Source organism: Triticum dicoccoides, chromosome 5B (assembly GCF_002162155.2).
Source record: "Triticum dicoccoides isolate Atlit2015 ecotype Zavitan chromosome 5B, WEW_v2.0, whole genome shotgun sequence".
Classification (NCBI taxonomy): Eukaryota; Viridiplantae; Streptophyta; class Magnoliopsida; order Poales; family Poaceae; genus Triticum; species Triticum dicoccoides.
Window position 1 is genome coordinate 56418862 of NC_041389.1, and position 22455 is coordinate 56441316.

The window sequence follows — 22455 nt, forward strand, 5'->3', positions numbered from 1 at the left end:
GGGGGAGTCCTACTCCCGGTGGGAGTAGGACTCCTCATGGGGCACACCAAGGGTGGCCGGCCCCCTCCCCCTCCTCCACTCCTTTATATACGGGGAGGGAGGCACCCCCTTGAGACACAACAATTGATCCTTGAGATCTATTAGCCGTGTGCGGTGCCCCCGTCCACTATATTCCACCTCGATAATATCGTAGCGGTGCTTAGGCAAAGCCCTGTGTCAGTAGAACATCATCATCGTCACCACGCTGTCGTGCTGACGGAACTCTCCCTCGAAGCTCGGCTGGATCGGAGTTCAAGGGACGTCATCGAGCTGAACGTGTGCTGAACTCGGAGGTGTCGTGTGTTCAGTACTTGATTTGTAGGATCGTGAAGACGTACGACTACATCAACCGCGTTGTGCTAACGCTTCGGCTTTCGATCTACGAGGGTACGTGGACAACACTCTCCCCTCTTGTTGCTATGCATCACCAAGATCTTGCGTGTGCGTAGGAATTTTTTTGAAATTACTACGTTCCCCAACAGTGGCATCCGAGCCTGGTTTGATGCGTAGATGTTATATGCACGAGTAGAACACAAGTGAGTTGTGGGCGATACAAGTGATACTGCTTACCAACATGTCATACTTTGGTTCGGCGGTATTGTTGGATGAAGCGGTCGGGACCGACATTACGCGTACGCTTACGCGAGACTGGTTCTACCGACGTGCTTTGCACATAGGTGGCTGGCGGGTGTTAGTTTCTCCAACTTTAGTTGAACCGAGTGTGGCTACGCCCGGTCCTTGAGAAGGTTAAAACAGCACTAACTTGACGAACTATCATTGTGGTTTTGATGCGTAGGTAAGAACGGTTCTTGCTCAGCCCGTAGCAGCCACGTAAAACTTGCAACAACAAAGTAAAGGACGTCTAACTTGTTTTTGCAGGGCATGTTGTGATGTGATATGGTCAATACGTGATGCTATATTTTATTGTATGAGATGATCATGTTTTGTAACCGAGTTATCGGCAACTGGGAGGAGCCATATGGTTGTCGCTTTATTGTATGCAATGCAATCGCCCTGTGATTGCTTTACTTTATCACTAAGCGGTAACGATAGTCGTAGAAGCAATAGGTGGTGAAACGACAATGATGCTACGATGGAGATCAAGGTGTCGCGCCGATGACGATGGTGATCATGATGGTGCTTCGGAGATGGAGATCACAAGCACAAGATGATGATAGCCATATCATATCACTTATATTGATTGCATGTGATGTTTATCCTTTATGCATCTTATTTTGCTTTGATTGGCGGTAGCATTATAAGATGATCTCTCACTAAATTTCAAGGTATAAGTGTTCTCCCTGAGTATGCACCGTTGTGAAAGTTCTTCGTGCTGAGACACCACGTGATGATCGGGTGTGATAGGCTCTACGTTCAAATACAACGGGTGCAAAACAGTTGCACACGCAGAATGCTCAGGTTAAACTTGATGAGCCTAGCATATACAGATATGGCCTCGGAACACTGAGACCGAAAGGTCGAGCGTGAATCATATAGTAGATATGATCAACATAGTGATGTTCACCATTGAAAACTACTCCATCTCACGTGATGATCGGACATGGTTTAGTTGATTTGGATCACGTGATCACTTAGATGATTAGAGGGATGTCTATCTAAGTGGGAGTTCTTAAGTAATATGATTAATTGAACTTAAATTTATCATGAACTTAGTACCTGATAGTATTTTTCTTATCTATGTTTATTGTAGATAGATGGCTCGTGCTGTTGTTCCATTGAATTTTAATGCGTTCCTTGAGAAAGCTAAGTTGAAAGATGATGGTAGCAATTACACGGACTGGGTCCATAACTTGAGGATTATCCTCATTGCTGCACAGAAGAGTTACGTCCTGGAAGCACCACTAGGTGTACCACCTGCGCCAGCAACTGCAGACATTGTGAATGCCTGGCAGTCGCGTGTTGATGACTACTCTATAGTTCAGTGTGCCATGCTTTACGGCTTAGAACCGGGACTTCAACGACGTTTTGAACGTCATGGAGCATATGAGATGTTCCAGGAGTTGAAGTTAATATTTCAAGCAAATGCCCGGATTTAGAGATATGAAGTCTCTAATAAGTTCTATAGCTGCAAGATGGAGGAGAATAGTTCTGTCAGTGAACATATACTCAAAATGTCTGGGTATTGCAATCACTTGATTCAACTGGGAGTTAATCTTCCTGATGATAGTGTCATTGACAGAATTCTTCAATCACTGCCACCAAGCTACAAGAGCTTCGTGATGAACTATAATATGCAAGGGATGAACAAGACTATTCCCGAGCTCTTCGCAATGCTAAAAGCTGCGGAGGTAGAAATCAAAAAGGAGCATCAAGTGTTGATGGTCAACAAGACCACTAGTTTCAAGAAAAAGGGTAAAGGGAAGAAGAAGGGGAACTTCAAGAAGAACAGCAAACAAGTTGCTGCTCAAGAGAAGAAACCCAAGTCTGGACCTAAGCCTGAAACTGAGTGCTTCTACTGCAAGCAGACTAGTCACTGGTAGCGGAACTGCCCCAAGTATTTGGCGGATAAGAAGGATGGCAAGGTGAACAAAGGTATATGTGATATACATGTTATTAATGTGTACCTTACTAATGCTTGCAGTAGTGCCTGGGTATTTGATACTGATTCTGTTGCTAATATATGCAACTCGAAACAGGGACTATGGATTAAGCGAAGATTGGCTAAGGACGAGGTGACGACGCGCATGGGAAATGGTTCCAAAGTCGATGTGATCGCGGTCGGCACGCTACCTCTACATCTACCTTCGGGATTAGTTTTAGACCTGAATAATTGTTATTTGGTGCCAGCATTAAGCATGAACATTATATCTGGATCTTGTTTCATGCCAGACGGTTATTCATTTAAATCAGAGAATAATGGTTGTTCTATTTATATGAGTAATATCTTTTATGGTCATGCACCCTTGAAGAGTGGTCTATTTTTATTGAACCTCGATAGTAGTGATACACATATTCATAATGTTGAAGCCAAAAACATGCAGAGTTGATAATGATAGTGCAACTTATTTGTGGCACTGCCATTTGGGTCATATCGGTGTAAAGCGCATGAAGAAACTCCATACTGATGGACTTTTGGAATCACTTGATTATGAATCACTTGGTACTTGCGAACCATGCCTCATAGGCAAGATGACTAAAACGCTATTCTCCGGAACTATGGAGCGAGCAACAAATTTGTTGGAAATCATACATACTGATGTATGTGGTCCAATGAACATTGAGGCTCGCGGTGGTATCATTATTTTCTCACCTTCACAGATGATTTGAGCAGATATGGGTATATCTACTTAATGAAACATAAGTCTGAAACATTTGAAAAGTTCAAAGAATTTCAGAGTGAAGTGGAAAATCATCGTAACAAGAAAATAAAGTTTCTACAGTCTGATCGTGGAGGAGAATATTTGAGTTACGAGTTTGGTTTACATTTGAAACAATGCGGAATAGTTTCACAACTCACGCCAGAACACCACAACGTAATGGTGTGTCCGAACGTCATAATCGTACTTTACTAGATATGGTGCGATCTATGATGTCTCTTACTGATTTACTGCTATCGTTTTGGGGTTATGCTTTAGAGACGGCCGCATTCACGTTAAATAGGGCACCATCAAAATCCGTTGAGACGACGCCTTATGAACTGTGGTTTGGTAAGAAACCAAAGTTGTCATTTCTTAAAGTTTGGGGCCGTGATGCTTATGTGAAAAAACTTCAACCTGATAAGCTCGAACCCAAATCAGAGAAATGTGTCTTCATAGGATACCCGAAGGAAACTATTGGGTACACCTTCTATCACAGATCTAAAGGCAAGACTTTTGTTGCTAAATTTGGATCCTTTCTAGAGAAGGAGTTTCTCTCGAAAGAAGTGAGTGGGAGGAAAGTAGAACTTGATGAGGTAACTATACCTGCTCCCTTATTGGAAAGTAGTTCATCACAGAAACCGGTTCCTGTGACAACTACACCAATTAGTAAGGAAGCTAATGATATTGATCATGAAACTTCAGATCACGTTACTACCGAACCTCGTAGGTCAACCAGAGTAAGATCCGCACCAGAGTGGTATGGTAATCCTATTCTGGAGGTCATGTTACTTGACCATGGCGAACCTACGAACTATGAGGAAGCGATGATGAGCCCAGATTCCACAAAATGGCTTGAAGCCATGAAATCTGAGATGGGATCCATGTATGAGAACAAAGTATGGACTTTGGTTGACTTCCCGATGATCGGCAAGCCATCAAGAATAAATGGATCTTCAAGAAGAAGACTAATGCTGATGGTAATGTTACTGTCAACAAAGCTCGACTTGTTGCAAAAGGTGTTCGACAAGTTCAAGGGGTTGACTACGATGAGACTTTCTCACCCGTAGCGATGCTTAAGTCTGTCTGAATCATATTAGCAATTGCCGCATTGTATGATTATGAAATATGGCAAATGGATGACAAAACTGCATTCCTGAATGGATTTCTAGAAGAAGAGTTGTATATGATGCAACCAGAAGGTGCTAACAAAGTGTGCAAGCTCCAGCGATCCATTTATTGACTAGTGCAAGCCTCTCAGAGTTGGAATAAACGCTTTGATAGTGTGCTCAAAGCATATGGTTTTATACAGACTTTTGGAGAAGCCTGTATTTGCAAGAAAGTGAGTGGGAGCTCTGTAGCATTTCTGATATTATATGTAGACGACATATTGTTGATTGGAAATGATATAGAATTTCTGGATAGCATAAAAGGATACTTGAATAAAAGTTTTTCAACGGAAGACCTCGGTGAAGCTGCTTATATATTGGGCATCAAGATCTATAGAGATAGATCAAGACACTTAATTGGACTTTCACAAAGCACATACCTTGATAAAGTTTTGAAAAAGTTCAAAATGGATCAAGCAAAGAAAGGGTTCTTGCCTGTATTACAAGGTGTGAAGTTGAGTCAGACTCAATGCCCGACCACAGCAGAAGATAGAGAGAAAATGAAAAATGTTCCCTATGCTTCAGCCATAGGCTCTATCATGTATGCTTAGCAATAAGTTTAGCAGGAAGGTACCAAAGTAATCCAGGAGTGGATCACTGGACAACGGTCAAGAATATCCTGAAATACCTGAAAAGGACTAAGGATATGTTTCTCGTTTATGGAGGTGACAAAGAGCTAGTCGTAAATGGTTACGTCGATGCAAGCTTTGACACTGATCCAGATGATTCTAAATCGCAAACCGGATACGTGTTTATATTAAACGGTGGAGCTGTCAGTTGGTGCAGTTCTAAACAAAGCATCGTGACAGGATCTACATGTGAAGCGGAGTACATAGCTGCTTCGGAAGTAGCAAATGAAGGAGTCTGGATGAAGGAGTTCATATCCGATCTAGGTGTCATACCTAGAGCATCGGGTCCAATAAAAATCTTTTGTGACAATACTAGTGCAATTGCCTTGGCAAAGGAATCCATATTTCACAAGAGAACCAAGCACATCAAGAGATGCTTCAATTACATCCGGGACCAAGTCGAGGTGGGAGACATAGAGATTTGCAAGATACATATGGATCTGAATGTTGCAGGCCCGTTGACTAAGCCTCTTCCACGAGCAAAACATGATCAGCACCAAGGCTCCATCGGTGTTAGAATCATTACTGTGTAATCTAGATTATTGACTCTAGTGCAAGTGGGAGACTGAAGGAAATATGCCCTAGAGGCAATAATAAAGTTATTATTTATTTCCTTATATCATGATAAATGTTTATTATTCATGCTAGAATTGTATTAACCGGAAACATAATACATGTGTGAATACATAGACAAACATAGTGTCACTAGTATGCCTCTACTTGACTAGCTCGTTAATCAAAGATGGTTGTGTTTCCTAACCATAGACATGAGTTGTCATTTGATTAACGGGATCACATCATTAGGAGAATGATGTGATTGATTTGACCCATTCCGTTAGCTTAGCACTTGATCGTTTAGTATGTTGCTATTGCTTTCTTCATGACTTATACTTGTTCCTACAACTATGAGATTATGCAACTCCCGTTTACCAGAGGAACACTTTGTGTGCTACCAAACGTCACAACATAACTGGGTGATTATAAAGGAGCTCTACAGGTGTCTCCGAAGGTACATGTTGAGTTGGCATATTTTGAGATTAGGATTTGTCACTCCGATTGTCGGTATCTCTGGGCCCTCTCGGTAATGCACATCACTATAAGCCTTGCAAGCAATGTAGATAATGAGTTAGTTACAAAATGATGCATTACGTAACGATTAAAGAGACTTGCCGGTAACGAGATTGAACTAGGTATTGAGATACCGACGATCGAATCTCGGGCAAGTAACATACCGATGACAAAGGGAACAACGTATGTTGTTATGCGGTTTGACCGATAAAGATCTTCATAAAATATGTAGGAGCTAATATGAGAATCCAGGTTCCGCTATTGGTTATTGACCGGAGACGTTTGTCGGTCATGTCTACATAGTTCTCGAACACATAGGGTCTGCAGGCTTAAAGTTATATGACAGTTATATTATGAGTTTATGTGTTTTGATGTAACGAAGATAGTTCGGAGTCCCGGATGTGATCACGGACATGACGAGGAGTCTCGAAATGGTCGAGACATGAAGATTGATATATTGGACGACTATATTCGGACACCGGAATGGTTCTGGGGGTTATCGGATATATACCGGAGTATCGAGGGGTTACCGGAACCCCCCGGAGGTTATTGGGCCTCATGGGCCCAAGTGGTGGAAGAGGAGAGGCGGCCAAGGGGCAGCCGCGCGCCCCTCCCCCCAAGTCCGAATTGGACAAGGAGGGGGGCGGCGCCCCCCCTTTCCTTTCCCCCTCTCTCCTTCCCTCTCCTCTCCTACTCCAACAAGGAAGGGGGAGTCCTACTCCCGGTGGGAGTAGGACTCCTCATGGGGCACACCAAGGGTGGCCGGCCCCCTCCCCCTCCTCCAGTCCTTTATATACGGGGAGGGAGGCACCCCCTTGAGACACAACAATTGATCCTTGAGATCTCTTTAGCCTTGTGTGGTGCCCCCTCCACTATATTCCACCTCGATAATATCGCAGCGGTGCTTAGGCGAAGCCCTCCGTCAGTAGAACATCATCATCATCACCACGTCGTCATGGTGACGGAACTCTCCCCTGAAGCTCGGCTGGATCGGAGTTCAAGGGACGTCATCGAGCTGAACGTGTTCTGAACTCGAAGGTGCCGTGTGTTTGGTACTTGATTGGTTGGATCGTGAAGACGTACGACTACATCAACCGCGTTGTGCTAACGCGTCCGCTTTCGGTCTACGAGGGTACGTGGACAACACTCTCCCCTCTCGTTGCTATGCATCACCATGATCTTGCGTGTGCGTAGAATTTTTTTTGAAATTACTACGTTCCCCAACAGTTTCGTCTCCGGAAGGGTTCCAAAATTCACCAGAAGGGGTTTCAGATGTTTCCCGAAATGTTTTGGTGCGAAAACACTTTATTTGGGCCAAGGGGTAAAGCCCACGGGGCTTTAGGAAGGTGGAAAAGGCGGTTTTGCGGAGGCCAAGGGGTCAGACGCCAGGGATCCTGTCATCTGGGGCCAGACGCCAAGGACCTGGCGTCTGGTCCTAGTGTCCGAGAGGGACTCTTTCCTTGCGGGCTAAACTGACTTTGAGGAGGCACTTTCTCCAAGAAACAAACCTAGGGCTTAACATATAAATATAGGTGCAGAGCTAGCACCCGGAACACATCAAGATTCACCAAGCCATGTGCCGGCAACCCCGCCCCCTCTAGTTTATCCTCCATCATAGGTTCCGTTGTGCTTGGCGAAGCCCTGTGGAGATTGTTCTTGACCACCACCGTCACCACGCCATCGTGATGCCGAAACTCATCTGCTACTTAGCTCCTCTTGCTGGATCAAGAAGGCAAGGACATCATCGAGCTGAACGTGTGTTGAATGTGGAGGTGTTGTATGTTCAGTACTTGATCGGGATAGATCATGAAGGTGTACGACTACATCAACCGCGTTAATAAATGCTTCCGCTTAGCGATCTACAAGGTTATGTAGATGCTCTCCCCCTCTTGTAGCTATGCATCTCCATGGATAACAATACGTTCATTCCCACATACGGCTTAGTAGCGTGTACGGTACCAATTGTCCACTCTTCGTCTCAGCTAAAGACTGCACCGTGATTGTCCGGGTAGCAAGAGCAAAAGTCGAAGGTCACGCCACGCGAAAAACGTCCGGGGTGAGAAAACATCTTGGGTGACCCTTTGTGAGTATCCGCTCGGTCGAATCTGTGCCCAGACTCCGAGTATTGTATGCTCTACTCCGCGGCCCACTCTTCGCCTCAGCTACAGACCGGCTCTCGGCTGCCCGGCTGGCAAGAGCAAAAGCCAAAGAGTGGAGGGGACATGAAAAATACTAAAGGGGGCTTGGACGAAACCAAGTCGACACCCTTCTACATAAACTTGCGCCACCAAAACCAACCATTCGATATATCTGTGTTGACTTTGTTTTTTGCATGATCATTTTCGTGGGGGGCACTCCTCGCCCGGAGGCTACACCCAGTGGGTGCGCTGGCGTGCCCCGCTGGGAAAATGTTGTGCCGGTTGCAGGCCCACCACTGTCTAGAACCGGCATCCTTGATGCCACCATCTTCTCCAACAACTGCGAATACCCTCCGCCCCCATTGGAAGCAAGCCTCAACGCCTGTTGCTACCTCTTGAGCTTGCGTTGGTTTTTCCCTTAAAGAGGAAAGGGTAATGCAGCAAAGTAGCGTAAGTATTTCCCTCAATTTTGAGAACCAAGGTATCAATCCAGTAGGAGACGACGCACAAGTCACCAAATACCTACACAAACCATCAAGAACCTTCCAACCAACGCGATAAAGGGGTTGTCAATCCCTTCACGGTCACTCGCAAAAGTGAGATCTGATAGAGATAATAAAGTAAATATTTTTGGTATTTTTGTTGTATAGATTGGAAAGTAAAGATTGCAAAAAAGTAAACGAGATTCAACAATATGGAAAAGATATGCAATATAATGGAAAAGAGACCCGGTGGCCATAGGTTTCACTAGTGGCTTCTCTCGAGATAACATGTAGTATGGTGGGTGAACAAATTACTGCCGAGCAATTGAAAGAAAAGCGCATATGAAGACATCTAAGGCAATGATCATGAACATAGGCATCACGTCCGTGTCAAGTAGACGGTCTCCTGCCTGCATCTACTACTATTACTCCACACATCGACCGCTATCCAGCATGCATCTAGAGTATTAAGTTCATAAGAATGAAGTAAAAGCAAGATGACATGATGTAGAGGGATAAACTCAAGCAATATGATATAAACCCCATCTTTTTATCCTCGATGGCAATAATACAATACGTGCCTTGCTGCCCCTACTGTCACTGGGAAAGGACACTACAAGATTGAACCCAAAGCTAAGCACTTCTCCCATGGCAAGAAAGATCAATCTAGTAGGCCAAACTAAACCGATAATTCAAAGAGACTTGCAAAGATATCAAATCATGCATATAAGAATTCAGAGAAGAACCAAATAATATTCATAGATAATCTTGTTCATAAATCCACAATTCATCGGATCTCGGCACACCGCAAAAGAATATTACATCGAATAGATCTCCAAGAACATCAAGGAGAACTTTGTATTGATAATCAAAGAGAGAGAAGAAGCCATCTAGCTAATAACTATGGACCTGAAGTTCTATGGTAAACTACTCACGCTTCATTGGAGAGGCAATGGTGTTGATGTAGAAGCCCTCCGTGATCGATTCCCCCTCCGGTAGATCGCCGAAAAAGGTCCCAAGATGGGATCTCACGGGTACAGAAGGTTGCGGCGGTGGAAAAGTGGTTTTGTGGCTCCCCCTGATGTTTCTAGGGTATAAGAGTATATATAGGCGAAAGAAGTACGTCGGTGGAGCTACGAGGGGCCCATGAGGGTGGGGGCGCGCCTACCCCCTAGGCGCGCCCTCCTGCCTCGTGGACGCCTCGTGGAGTTTCTGACTTCAACTCCAAGTCTTCTGGTTTGCTTTCAGTCCAAGAAAGATCATCGCGAAGGTTGGACTCCGTTTGGTATTCCTTTTCTTCAAAACTCTAAAATAGGCAAAAAAATAGAAACTGGCACTGGGCCTCCGGTTAATAGTTTAGTCCCAAACATAATATAAAAGGGCATATTAAAGCCATTAAACATCCAAAACAGATAATATATAGCATGGAACAATAAAAAATTATAGATACTTTGGAGACGTATCAACTGTCATCGACAACATCTGCTACATCCACGCCTGCGGAAACCCTCTGCCCGACTCTTCAAGTCGCCCAGAGGCTCAGAGGCTACTATCCGGGGGATGGCCCTAGGGTAGGCTCATGGAGAGGAAAAGACACTTCAAAACTTTGCAAGGGGAGTGACCCCTGGCTGGCTGGAACCTGGTTGTCTAGAACCTAGCTGGTTGGAACCTGTTCGGGTTTAGCCTATTCGGGTCGAGCCATCCGGGTTGAGCCATCCGGGTAGAGCCGTCCGGCTGGAATCCGGCCAAGTCAACCTTAGACGTCCCATCAGACCTGCGCAGACGTGACGACTGATGTCTACTACGCAACCTTCTTCTTGTAGATATTGTTGGGCCTCCAAGTGCAGAGGTTTGTAGGACAGTAGCAAATTTCCCTGGATGACCTAAGGTCTATCAATCCGTGGGAGGCATAGGATGAAGATGGTCTCTCTCAAACAACCCTGCAATCAAATAACAAAGAGTCTCTTGTGTCCCCAACACACCCAATACAATGGTAAATTGTATAGGTGCACTAGTTCGGCGAAGAGATGGTGATACAAGTACAATATGGATGGTAGATATAGGTTTTGGTAATCTGAAAATATAAAAACAGCAAGGTAACAAGTGGTAAAAGTGAGCGGAAACGGTATTGCAATGCTTGGAAACAAGGTCTAGGTTTCATACTTTCACTAGTGCAAGTTCTCTCAACAATAATAACATAATTAGATCATATAACTATCCCTTAACGTGCAACAAAGACTCACTCCAAAGTCACTAGTAGCGGAGAACAAACGAAGAGATTATTGTAGGGTACGATACCACCTCAAAGTTATTCTTTCCAATCAATCCATTGGGCTATTCCTATAAGTATCACAAACAACCCTAGAGTTCGTAGTAAAATAACACCTTAAGACACATATCAACCAAAACCCTAATGTCACCTAGATACTCCAATGTCACCACAAGTATCCGCGGGTATGATTATATGATATGCATCACACAATCTTAGATTCATCTATTCAACCAACACAAAGAACTTCAAAGAGTGCCCCAAAGTTTCTACCGGAGAGTCAAGACGAAAACGTGTGCCAACCCCTATGCATAGATTCCCAAGTTCACGAAACCCGCAAGTTGATCACCAAAACATACATAAAGTGGATCGATAGAATACCCCATTGTCACCACAGGTATCCCACGCAAGACATACATCAAGTGTTCTCAAATCCTTAAAGACTCAATCCGATAAGATAACTTCAAAGGGAAAAATCAATCCATTACAAGAGAGTAAAGGGGGAGAAACATCATAAGATCCAACAATAGAAAAGCTCGCGGTACATCAAGATCGTGCCATATCAAGAACACGAGAGATAGAGACATCAAACACATAGCTACTGGTACATACCCTTAGCCCTGAGGGTGAACTACTCCCTCCTCGTCGTGGAGAGCATCGGGATGATGAAGATGGTCATGGGTGATGATTCCCCCCTCCGGCAGGGTGCCAAAACAGGGTCTCGATTGGTTTTTGGTGGCTACAGAGGCTTGCGGCAGCGGAACTCCTGATCTAGGTTATTTTCTGGAGGTTTGGGGATTTATAGGAGAGGTTGGCGTCGAGAACAAGTCAGGGGGGCCCATAGAGAGTCCACGAGGCACAGGGGCGCACCCCAGGGGGGTGGGCGCGCCCTCCACCCTCATGGGGCCCATGGCCTCCCCTCCGGTAACTCTTCGTTCCAGTATTTTTTATATTTTCCAGAAAAAATCTCCGTTGATTTTCAACGCATTTCGAGAACTTTTATTTCTTCACAAAAACAACACCACGGTAGTTCTGCTGAAAACAGCGCCAGTTCGGGTTAGTTCTAACCAAATCATACCAAAATCATGTAGAAATATTATAAACATGGCATGAATACATCAAAAATTATAGATACGTTGGAGACGTATCAGCATCCCCAAGCTTAGTTCATGCTCGTCCTCGAGTAGGCAAATGATAAAAACAGAATTTTTGATGTGGAATGCTACCTAACATATTTGTCAATGTAATCTCTCTTTATTGTGGCAAGAATATTCAGATCCATAAGATTCAAAACAAAAGTTTAATATTGACATGAAAACAATAATACTTCAAGCATACTAACAAAGCAATAATGTCTTCTCAAAATAACATGGCCAAAGAAAGCTATCCCTACAAAATCATATAGTCTGGCTATGCTCTATCTTCATCACACAAAATATTTAAATCATGCACAACCCCGATTTCAGCCAAGAAATTGTTTCATACTTTAGTATTCACATACTTTTTTAACTTTCATGCAATACATGAGCGTGAGCCATGGACATAACACTATAGATGGAATAGAATGGTGGTTGTGGAGAAGACAAAAAAGGAGAAGATAGTCTCACATCAACTAGGCATATCAACAGGCTATGGAGATGCCCATCAATAGATATCAATGTGAGTGAGTAGGGATTGCCATGCAACGGATGCACTAGAGCTATAAGTGTATGAAAGCTCAAAAAGAAACTAAGTGGGTGTGCATCCAACTAACTTGCTCACGAAGACCTAGGGCACTTTGAGGAAGCCCATCATTGGAATATACAAACCAAGTTCTATAATGAAAATTCCCACTAGTATATGAAAGTGACAACATAGGAGACTCTCTATCATGAAGATCATGGTGCTACTTTGAAGCAAGTGTGGTAAAAGGATAGTAACATTGTTCCTTCTCTCTTTTTCTCTCTTTTTTATTTTTTATTTGGGCCTTTCTCATTTTTTTGGCCTCTTTGTTTTTGTCTGGAGTCTCATTCCGACTTACGGGGGAATCATAGTCTCCATCATCCTTTCCTCACATGGGACAATGCTCTAATAATGATGATCATCACACTTTTATTCACTTACAATTCAAGAATTACAACTCGATACTTAGAACAAAATATTACTCTATATGAATGCCTTCGTCGGTGTACCCGGATGTGCAATTATTCAAGAGTGACATGTATGAAAAAATTATGAACGGTGGCTTTGCCACAAATACGATGTCAAATACATGATCATGCAAAGCAATATGACAATGATGGAGCGTGTCATAATAAACGAAACGTGGAAACTTGCATGGCCAAATACCTCGGAATGGCTATGGAAATGCCATAATAGGTAGGTATGGTGGTTGTTTTAAGGAAGGTATATGGTGGGTGTATGGTACCGGCGAGAGTTGCGTGGTACAAGAGAGGCTAGCAATGGTGGAAGGATGAGAGTGCGTATAATCCATGGACTCAACATTAGTCATAAAGAACTCACATACTTATTGCAAAAATCTACAAGTCATCAAAGCCAAGCACTACACGCATGCTCCTAGGGGAAGGGTTGGTAGGAGTTAACCATCGCGTGATCCCGACCTCCACACAAAGGATGACAATCAATAAATAAATCATGCTCCGACTTCATCACATAACGGTTCACCATACGTGCATGCTACATGAACCACAAACTTTAACACAAGTATCTCTCAAATTCACAACTACTCCACTAGCATGACTCTAATATCACCATCTTCATATCTCAAAACAATCATAAGGAATCAAACTTCTCATAATATTCAATGCACTTCATATGAATTTTTTTATTATATCCCTCTTGGATGCCCATCATATTAGGACTAAATTCATAACCAAAGCAAATTACCATGTTGTTTAAGACTCTCGAAATAATATAAGTGAAGCATGAGAGTTCATCTATTTCTTCAAAATAAAACTACCATCGTGCTCTAAAAAGATATAAGTGAAGCACTAGAGCAAACGACAAACTACTCCAAAAGATATAAGTGAAGATCAATGAGTAGTCGAATAATTATGCAACTATGTGAAGACTCTCTAACATTTAAGAATTTCAGATCTTAAGTACTTTATTCAAACATCAAGCAAAACAAAATAAAATGACATGATGCTCCAAGCAAAACACATATCATGTGGTGAATAAAAATATAGCTCCAAGTAAAGTTACCGATAAACGAAGACGAAAGAGGGGATGCCATCCAGGGCATCCCCAAGCTTAGGCTCTTGGTTGTTCTTGAATATTACCTTGGGGTGCCTTGGGCATCCAAAAGCTTAGGCTCTTGCCACTCCTTATTCCATAGTCCATCAAATCCTTACCCAAAACTTGAAAACTTCACAACACAAAACTCAACAGGAAATCTCATAAGCTCCGTTAGTGCAAGAACGAAAAACCACCACATAAGGTACTATAATGAACTCATTCTTATTTTATATTGGTGTTAAACCTACTGTATTCCAACTTCTCTATGGTTCATACCCCCCGATACTAGCCATAGATGCATCAAAATAAGCAAACAACACACGAAAAACAGAATCTGTCAAAAACAGAACAGGCTGTAGTAATCTGTAACTCCCGAATACTTCTGTAACTCCAAAATTTCTGAAATAATTGGTAGACGTGGGGAATTTGTGTATTAATCTTCTTCAAAGAGAATCAACTTAAAATCACTCTTCTATAAAAAACGACAGCTATTCTCGTGGGCGCAAAGTTTCTGCGTTTTACAACAAGATCGCATTAACTTTCACCCAAGTCTTCCCAAAGGTTCTACTTGGCACTTTATTGAAACAAAAGCTATAAAACATGATCACTACAGTATCTTAATCATGTGGACACACAAAAACATTAGGGGTAAATATTGGGTTGTCTCCCAACAAGCGCTTTTCTTTAATGCCTTTTAGCTAGGCATGATGATGACAACGATGCTCGTATAAAAGATAAGAATTGAAACACAAAAAGAGCATCATGAAGCATATGACTAGCACATTTAAGTCTAACCCACTTCCTATGCCTCGGGATTTGTGATCAAATAACTTATGGGAACAAGAATCAACTAGCATAGGAAAGCAAAACAAGCATAACTTCAAGATTTTCAACACATAAAGAGGAAACTTTATATTATTGCAATTCCTACAAGCATAAATTCCTCCCTCATAATAATTTTCAGTAGAATCATGAATGAATCCAACAATATAACTATCACATAAAGCATTCTTTTCATGATCCCCAAGCATATACATTTTGTTACTCTCCACATAAGTGAATTTCTTCTCATGCATAGTAGTGGGAGCAAACTCAACAAAATAACTATCATGTGAGGCATAACCCAATTGAAAATTAAAATCATGATGACAAGTTTCATGGTTATCATTATTCTGTATAGCATACATGTCATCACAATAATCATCATATATAGTAACTTTGTTCTCATAATCAATTGGAACCTCTTCCGAAATAGTGGATTCATCACTAAATAAAGTCACGACCTCTCCAAATCCACTTTCATAATTATCACAATAAGATTCAACATCCTCCAAAATAGTGGGATCATTACTTCCTAAAGTTGACACTCTTCCAAACCCACTTTCATCAATATAATCATCATAAATAGGAGGCATGCTATCATCATAATAAATTTGCTCATCAAAACTTGCGGGACAAAAAATATCATCTTCATCAAACATAGCATCCCCAAGCTTGTAGCATTGCATATCATTAGCATCATGGATATTCAAGAAATTCATACTAACAACATTGCAATCATGCTCATCATTCAAATATTTAGTGCCAAACATTTTAATGCATTCTTCTTCTAACACTTTGACACAAATATCGGAACCCTTATTTTCACGAAAGACATTAAAAAGATGAAGCATATGAGGCACCCTCAATTCCATTTTTTGTAGTTTTCTTTTATATACTAAACTAGTGATAAAACAAGAAACTAAAAGATTCAATTGCAAGATCTAAAGATATACCTTCAAGCACTAACCTCCCCGGCAACGGTGCCGGAAAAGAGCTTGATGTCTACTACGCAACCTTCTTCTTGTAGACATTGTTGGGCCTCCAAGTGCAGAGGTTTGTAGGACAGTAGCAAATTTCCCTGAATGACCTAAGGTTTATCAATCCGTGGGAGGCGTAAGATGAAGATGGTCTCTCTCAAACAACCCTGCAACCAAATAACAAAGAGTCTCTTATGTCCCCAACACACCCAATACAATGGTAAATTGTATAGGTGCACTAGTTTGGCGAAGAGATGGTGATACAAGTGCAATATGGATGGTAGATATAGGTTTCTGTAATCTGAAAATATAAAAACAGCAAGGTAACAAGTGGTAAAAGTGAGCGGAAATGGTATTGCAATGCTTCAAAACAAGGCCTAGGGTTCATACTTTCACTAGTGCAAGTTCTCTCAACAATAATAACATAATTAGATCATATAACTATCCCTCAACGTGCAGCAAAGAGTCACTCCAAAGTCACTAATAGTGGAGAACAAATGAAGAGATTATTGTAGGGTACGAAACCACCTCAAAGTTATTCTTTCCGATCAATCCATTGAGCTATTCCTATAAGTATCACAAACAGCCCTAGAGTTCGTAGTAAAATAACACCTTAAGACACATATAAACCAAAACCCTAATGTCACCTAGATACTCCAATGTCACCACAAGTATCCGCAGGTATGATTATACGATATGCATCACACAATCTCATATTCATCTATTCAACCAACACAAAGAACTTCAAAGAGTGCCCCAAAGTTTCTACCGGAGAGTCAAGACGAAAACGTGTGCCAACCCCTATGCATAGATTCCCAAGGTCACGAAACCCGCAAGTTGATCACCAAAACATACATCAAGTGGATCAATAAAATACCCCATTGTCACCATAGGTATCCCACACAAGACATACATCATGTGTTCTCAAATCCTTAAAGACTCAATCTGATAAGATAACTTCAAAGGGAAAACTCAATCCATTACAAGAGAGTAGAGGGGGAGAAACATCATAAGATCCAAGTATAATAGCAAAGCTCGCGGTACATCAAGATCGTGCCGTATCAAGAACACGAGAGAGAGAGAGAGAGATCAAACACATAACTACAGGTACGTACCCTCAGTCCCGAGGGTGAACTACTCCCTCCTCGTCATGGAGAGCGTCGGGATGGCGAAGATGGCCACCGGTGATGTTCCCCCCTCCGGCAGGGTGCCGTAATAGGGTCCCGTTTGGTTTTTGGTGGCTACAGAGGCTTGCGGCGGCGGAACTCCTGATCTAGGTTATTTTCTGGAGGTTTGGGGATTTATAGGAAAGGTTGGCGTCGAGAACAAGTCAGGGGCCCCACGGAGAGTCCACGAGGCACAGGGGCGCGCCCCAAGGGGGTGGGCGCGCCCTCCACCCTCGTGGGGCCCATGGGCCTCCCCTCCGGTGACTCTTCGTTCCAGTATTTTTTATATTTTCCAGAAAAAATCTCTGTTGATTTTCAACGCATTTCGAGAACTTTTATTTCTGCACAAAAACAACACCACAGTAGTTTTGCGAAAACAGCGTCAGTCCAGGTTAGTTCTAACCAAATCATACCAAAATCATGTAGAAATATTATAAACATGGCATGAATACATCAAAAATTATAGATACGTTGGAGATGTGTCAACGACCATGCTCTACAGTAGAGCACTATAGATGAGTAGCTAACACTCTTCCTGCATCATGTGACACCTCAATAGTGTAGTTAGGCCATGTTAGCCATCCCTTGTCCCCTGAGCACCCCTTTATAACGTGACCCTGGGAGCCCATTTTCTCTCAGGCTCACACTCCCTCTTTTTCTCCACACACACCATGAGGCAAGTAAGAGAGCACAGAGCTCTCTCGTTCCTCCCCCAGACAACTTTAGGAGAAACCATGTTCTACTATATAATCCGCATATACACCAGACATGCATGACTAGGGGTGTTACCTCCCAGCGAGGGCCCCGAACCTGGGTAAACCACCGCGTGCTGTTGCCCGATCCCATCCCAGATCTCCACAGTAGCCTTGCTCTCACCTCTTTATAAACCATCCCATTTCATCTGCCATGACAAGGAACCCCCAGTGAGAATACCACGACAACTCTCGTTGACGTGGGGTTGCAACTTTTCTGCACACGGTTCCAGCACCATCAGCGATGAGTTGTAGCTTTTCTACGCTCCTCGCCAGCCGGTAGAGCAGAGTTGCAACATCTCACCGGCCGGTGGTAGCACTTCGTCGCCGGTGACAGAGCTTGCAGAAGTTGTGAGAGGCATGGAGGGAGGTTGCGGTCTGTGAAGGAGCAGAGCCGCAGCGGCTGGGGGTGAAGAAAGAGGAAAGGAGAAGGGCAATTTCGCGCGTGGGCCCATCCATGTACACTTGGCTCGCGCGAGACGGTTGTTTACGTGGGCGCGTGCGCTAGCGTGGCGTGCGGGCCGGCGGAAAGTTCGGCCAGACTACTGGCTCCAAACATTTTCCTTTTTGGAAAGAAATCATTGGGGGTGGTGCATTGCTTCTACTGGCAAGGGTGCGAGGTATCTTCTTAAAAAGTTTTTTTATCATTTATGCAATTCCACCACTCAGTTTTGCCACTTGGAGTTTTAACTGCTAAAAAATGCCATCACTCCTTTAGGCGTATGCTAAAAAAATGCCACTAAACACTATTACTGTCAGCTGTAAGCCCGTTTACGATGTTATATGACCAAAATACTCGTGGACTAACATATCTGCTCTCCCTCGATCTCACTACGATAAAGTGTGGGTCCCACTCGAGCCCCAACAACGTTGTTATTTTCCTCTAAAATCATTCACGTCTTACTCTTGACAAGTGGAGCCCACACTTGTCATTTTGAGATTGAGAGAATCGACATGTGAGTCTAGGGTTATTCTGGTCATATAACATGGTCAACATGTTTGACCTGACACTAACAATGTTGAATGGTATTTTTGAGCACACGTCTAATGGGATGATGGCATTTTTTAGGTGTCTAATGATATTTTTGAGGAAACATCTCATGAAACGATGACATTTTTGAATAGTTGTAATTTTTAATGGCAAAAGTGAATAGTGAGACGCAGCTAGTGGCATAAATGATAAAAAAACTAAAAGAAAAGGAAAAAGAGTAAAAAACAAAAAGACAGAAAAGAAAAATGAAAAAAACGAGCCGGAAGCTTCACAAAACTGGGCCGAGAAGCTTATGGAAGCTTCCCATAGATCGGGACCTGCAGAAGCTTAATGGGCTGGCCCATAAATAACAGGTGTGGGCGCCGTCAAACGAACGGCGTGGCATCCCGAATAAAATAAAAGTAGTCGAGTCTCCGCAATCGTCGAGCCATTCGCAACTAGAAACCCTAGCCATCTCCCCACGCCGCCGCCGTTCCCCTCCGGCAACCATGGCTGGGATGGCATCACGCAGCGAAGGCAAGACAACCGGCGACAAAGGCTACTGTAGTGTGATTTATTCACCCTATCCACAGTCGTCGCCTCTTCCTCCTCGCCTGACCGACCTGTTCCAACAATTTGGTCTGGACAAGATCCGCGCGATCATGAACAGTTCTGATGGTAAGACGTTCGAGCAAAAGATCGACAAGTTACGAGAGGTGCGCCCAATCACTCACTTGTCTTCCGTCGTCTAGTTTTGTCCTTCCATCCAGATTTCAGTTTTGTCCTTCCATCAGATTTCAGGTCTCCGTTTGTTTCAAGATCGCTATAATTCGTAATCCCGTGCTGGATCTGTATACCTCAGTTAATCCTTAGGATATATTCTCCTTACATTTATTCAGGAAATGAGTGCTTTCGAACGTGCTCGTAATGAATTCTTCGTCGAGGGCGAGGATGTTGACGAGGACGACGAAGACGACGAGGACGACGACGTGGATGTGGACGAGTCGGATAGAAAGGCAGGGAAGGTGGTAACAAGCTTCGTTCTATCCATATGTTAAAATATGCACTAAATTCTTTATGTTGGGCGAATTTGTCTCTCCATTCTTTGACTAATACCTGCTTCTGATCTCCACCATGTTTCTGCCTGTTCAGCTCTTAGATGATGACAAGAAACCCGATATCACGAAACGACCACACACTCCTATTGGAGATGAGGTGGAATGCAAGAAGCCAAAGATAGCAGAAGGCTCAAGGTGCCAAGGAGAAGAACCTGGGGCTGGAGGGATAAAGAATTCCTCCTGGTAGGTAGTGTTTTATGTGTATGAAATTCCAACCTTTGTTTTCTAACTTAACATTGCACCAACACTAACACATTTCAAATATGCACTTGGTTTACTCTCGAGTAAGCTGCAGTTTCTGCAATCTCTGATGTTTAATGTTGCATCAGCCAGTTGAGCAGTGACCACTTTTATCCAATGGTGTCAGACTGTTGTTTTATGCAACTTGAGAAAATAAATAGATAGCTTTTATCATAAAAAAATCAGGTTGCTCATACTGCAGTTTACTCTCAAGTTGCAGTATTAATTCTTCCAATACATTTCGGCATTGGCAAAACCAGCACCTTAGAATTGCTGTCATTAACATCCTTTTATTGATGAGGTATTAACAATAGATGGCTGTTAAAATGACACCTAGTTTATATATATAGCATACTTATGTAGCTTCACCTGTCGTCTGAACTATGATTATATGGAAGCCCTAAAACTTCATGGAATAATTTGTACCATCTAGCAAACTTCTAAGCCCATGCTTAAATTGGGAAAATTGTATTTCTCCCAATGCAATTCTGCAGCGCCCAGTAAATCTGTTCTTTGGACTCAAATACTTATCCTCTAAAACATCAGGTCAAGTTACCTTGTAGAAAAACTTGTCTCTTCAAATGGTCTCTACTTTGTTATTTTAGCACAGTTGAATTCATACTGTGTATTTTCTAATTAATTATATTGGTGCTTTCCAGAGCTCGCTAATGCTTCTGTTGACTTAGCTGTCCCTACTTTTTGAGGAAACGTTCAATTGTTCTTGAACACAGAAAAATTTCAGATTATCCCCTCTTATACCTAACCCACCTATATTCTTTAACTTTAAAACGAGTTAATGCGCAACCAACTATATAACCTAGCTTTGTTTTTGGGATTTTTACCTGCATGTCTTAACTAGATGAACCTGTGTAGAACTCAAACTCATTAGGAGTCAGGTGGTCTGTCCTTTATGAAATGTAACCAAAATATGAACTTAGTTGTCATGCATATACCTTGTCTTGTCAATGCTTACACCATGTTAAGTCGTATTGTTGTTTGTCTTCACTTTTGTTCTGTGGGGCATATGTTTACTATTTCTCTAGCATTGTTTTGTCTCTTGTCTTTTTGTTGGCCCACTTTCATGTACTCCCTCTGTATCAAAATATAAGATGTTTTTTGGCACTATGACTGTGTCAAAAACGTCCTATATTTTGATACGTAGGGAGTATTTTTATCCATCTAGTCCTTCTGTAATTGGTTATTAATTGCGTAATTCTGTTTGAAATTAGGAGCCACCAAAAAAGTATTGAGTTAACAGACCACCGCAGTGGAGTTCGCATACTTAGGCCCTAATGACTTATTCAGAACAGCCTGTGTAAATTTTGGGTTATAAATTGTACTCCCTCCGTCCGGAAATACTTGTCATCAAAATGAATAAAAGGGGATGTATCTAGACGTATATTAGTTCTAGATACATCTTTTTTTATCCATTTTGATGGCAAATATTTTTGGACGGAGGGAGTATCTTAGTAGTTAATGTGCACATGCTTGCTTAATTGTTGCACTCAAGCTACTGCTTTTCTGTGAAGTTGCTGCTTCTAATATGTTTATATGTATTTTGCTTCCTTAACCATTAATTGAAGTCTTAAATTCTCCATTAGTTTTGTAACCAAGGCTTAATGTGTGAAACCGCTATTCACGGTGTTTTTTGTTCTGACAGGGTCTGATGACAGGGGAATGCAGTAAACACCAGAAGCATCAAAACTATGATCTGGAACAGTATCCTGAATAAACTATTTTCTGGATTATGAATGAATTCTGAAGCATGGGGCTATAAGTGAACTATGTAACATGGATTTGTAACTATGGTGGATGTTAAGTTAACGTTCTATTTGTGCATCGTGAATGCGTGCTGAATATGCGTCTGCTATGGTTTCGTAACTTTGAGACTGGGCATGTGGTACTGGGTTGCCGTAGGCCTGCAGCCGCTGTACCTACGTTTCATGCTATAGGTATGTCGTCCGAAGAGTGCCCTTTGGATCACGTAAGGGCAACTCCAACTGGCCGATGCAAATGGACTTGGTTTTTGTTCGTTTGGATTGTCCGAGAGGACGAGCGTGTC

At 42.6% G+C, this 22455-nt stretch overlaps 1 protein-coding gene across 2 annotated transcripts; it reads left to right on the plus strand.

Annotated features, from left to right (window-relative positions):
• The first annotated feature begins 19450 nt into the window (after window positions 1-19450).
• Window positions 19451-22250, plus strand: LOC119307341 (histone deacetylase HDT2-like). Of its 2 annotated transcripts, none has more exons than XM_037583420.1 (4): window positions 19451-19751; window positions 19935-20051; window positions 20188-20336; window positions 22054-22250. In XM_037583420.1, exons 1-4 carry the CDS (start codon window positions 19545-19547, stop codon window positions 22058-22060), a joined length of 480 nt encoding a protein of 159 aa, XP_037439317.1. In that variant the 5' UTR covers window positions 19451-19544; the 3' UTR covers window positions 22061-22250. The 2 variants fall into 2 exon arrangements, with proteins under 2 accessions (XP_037439317.1, XP_037439316.1); XM_037583419.1 differs by having other exon boundaries at window positions 19457-19751; window positions 19935-20060.
• The last annotated feature ends 205 nt before the right edge of the window (window positions 22251-22455 follow it).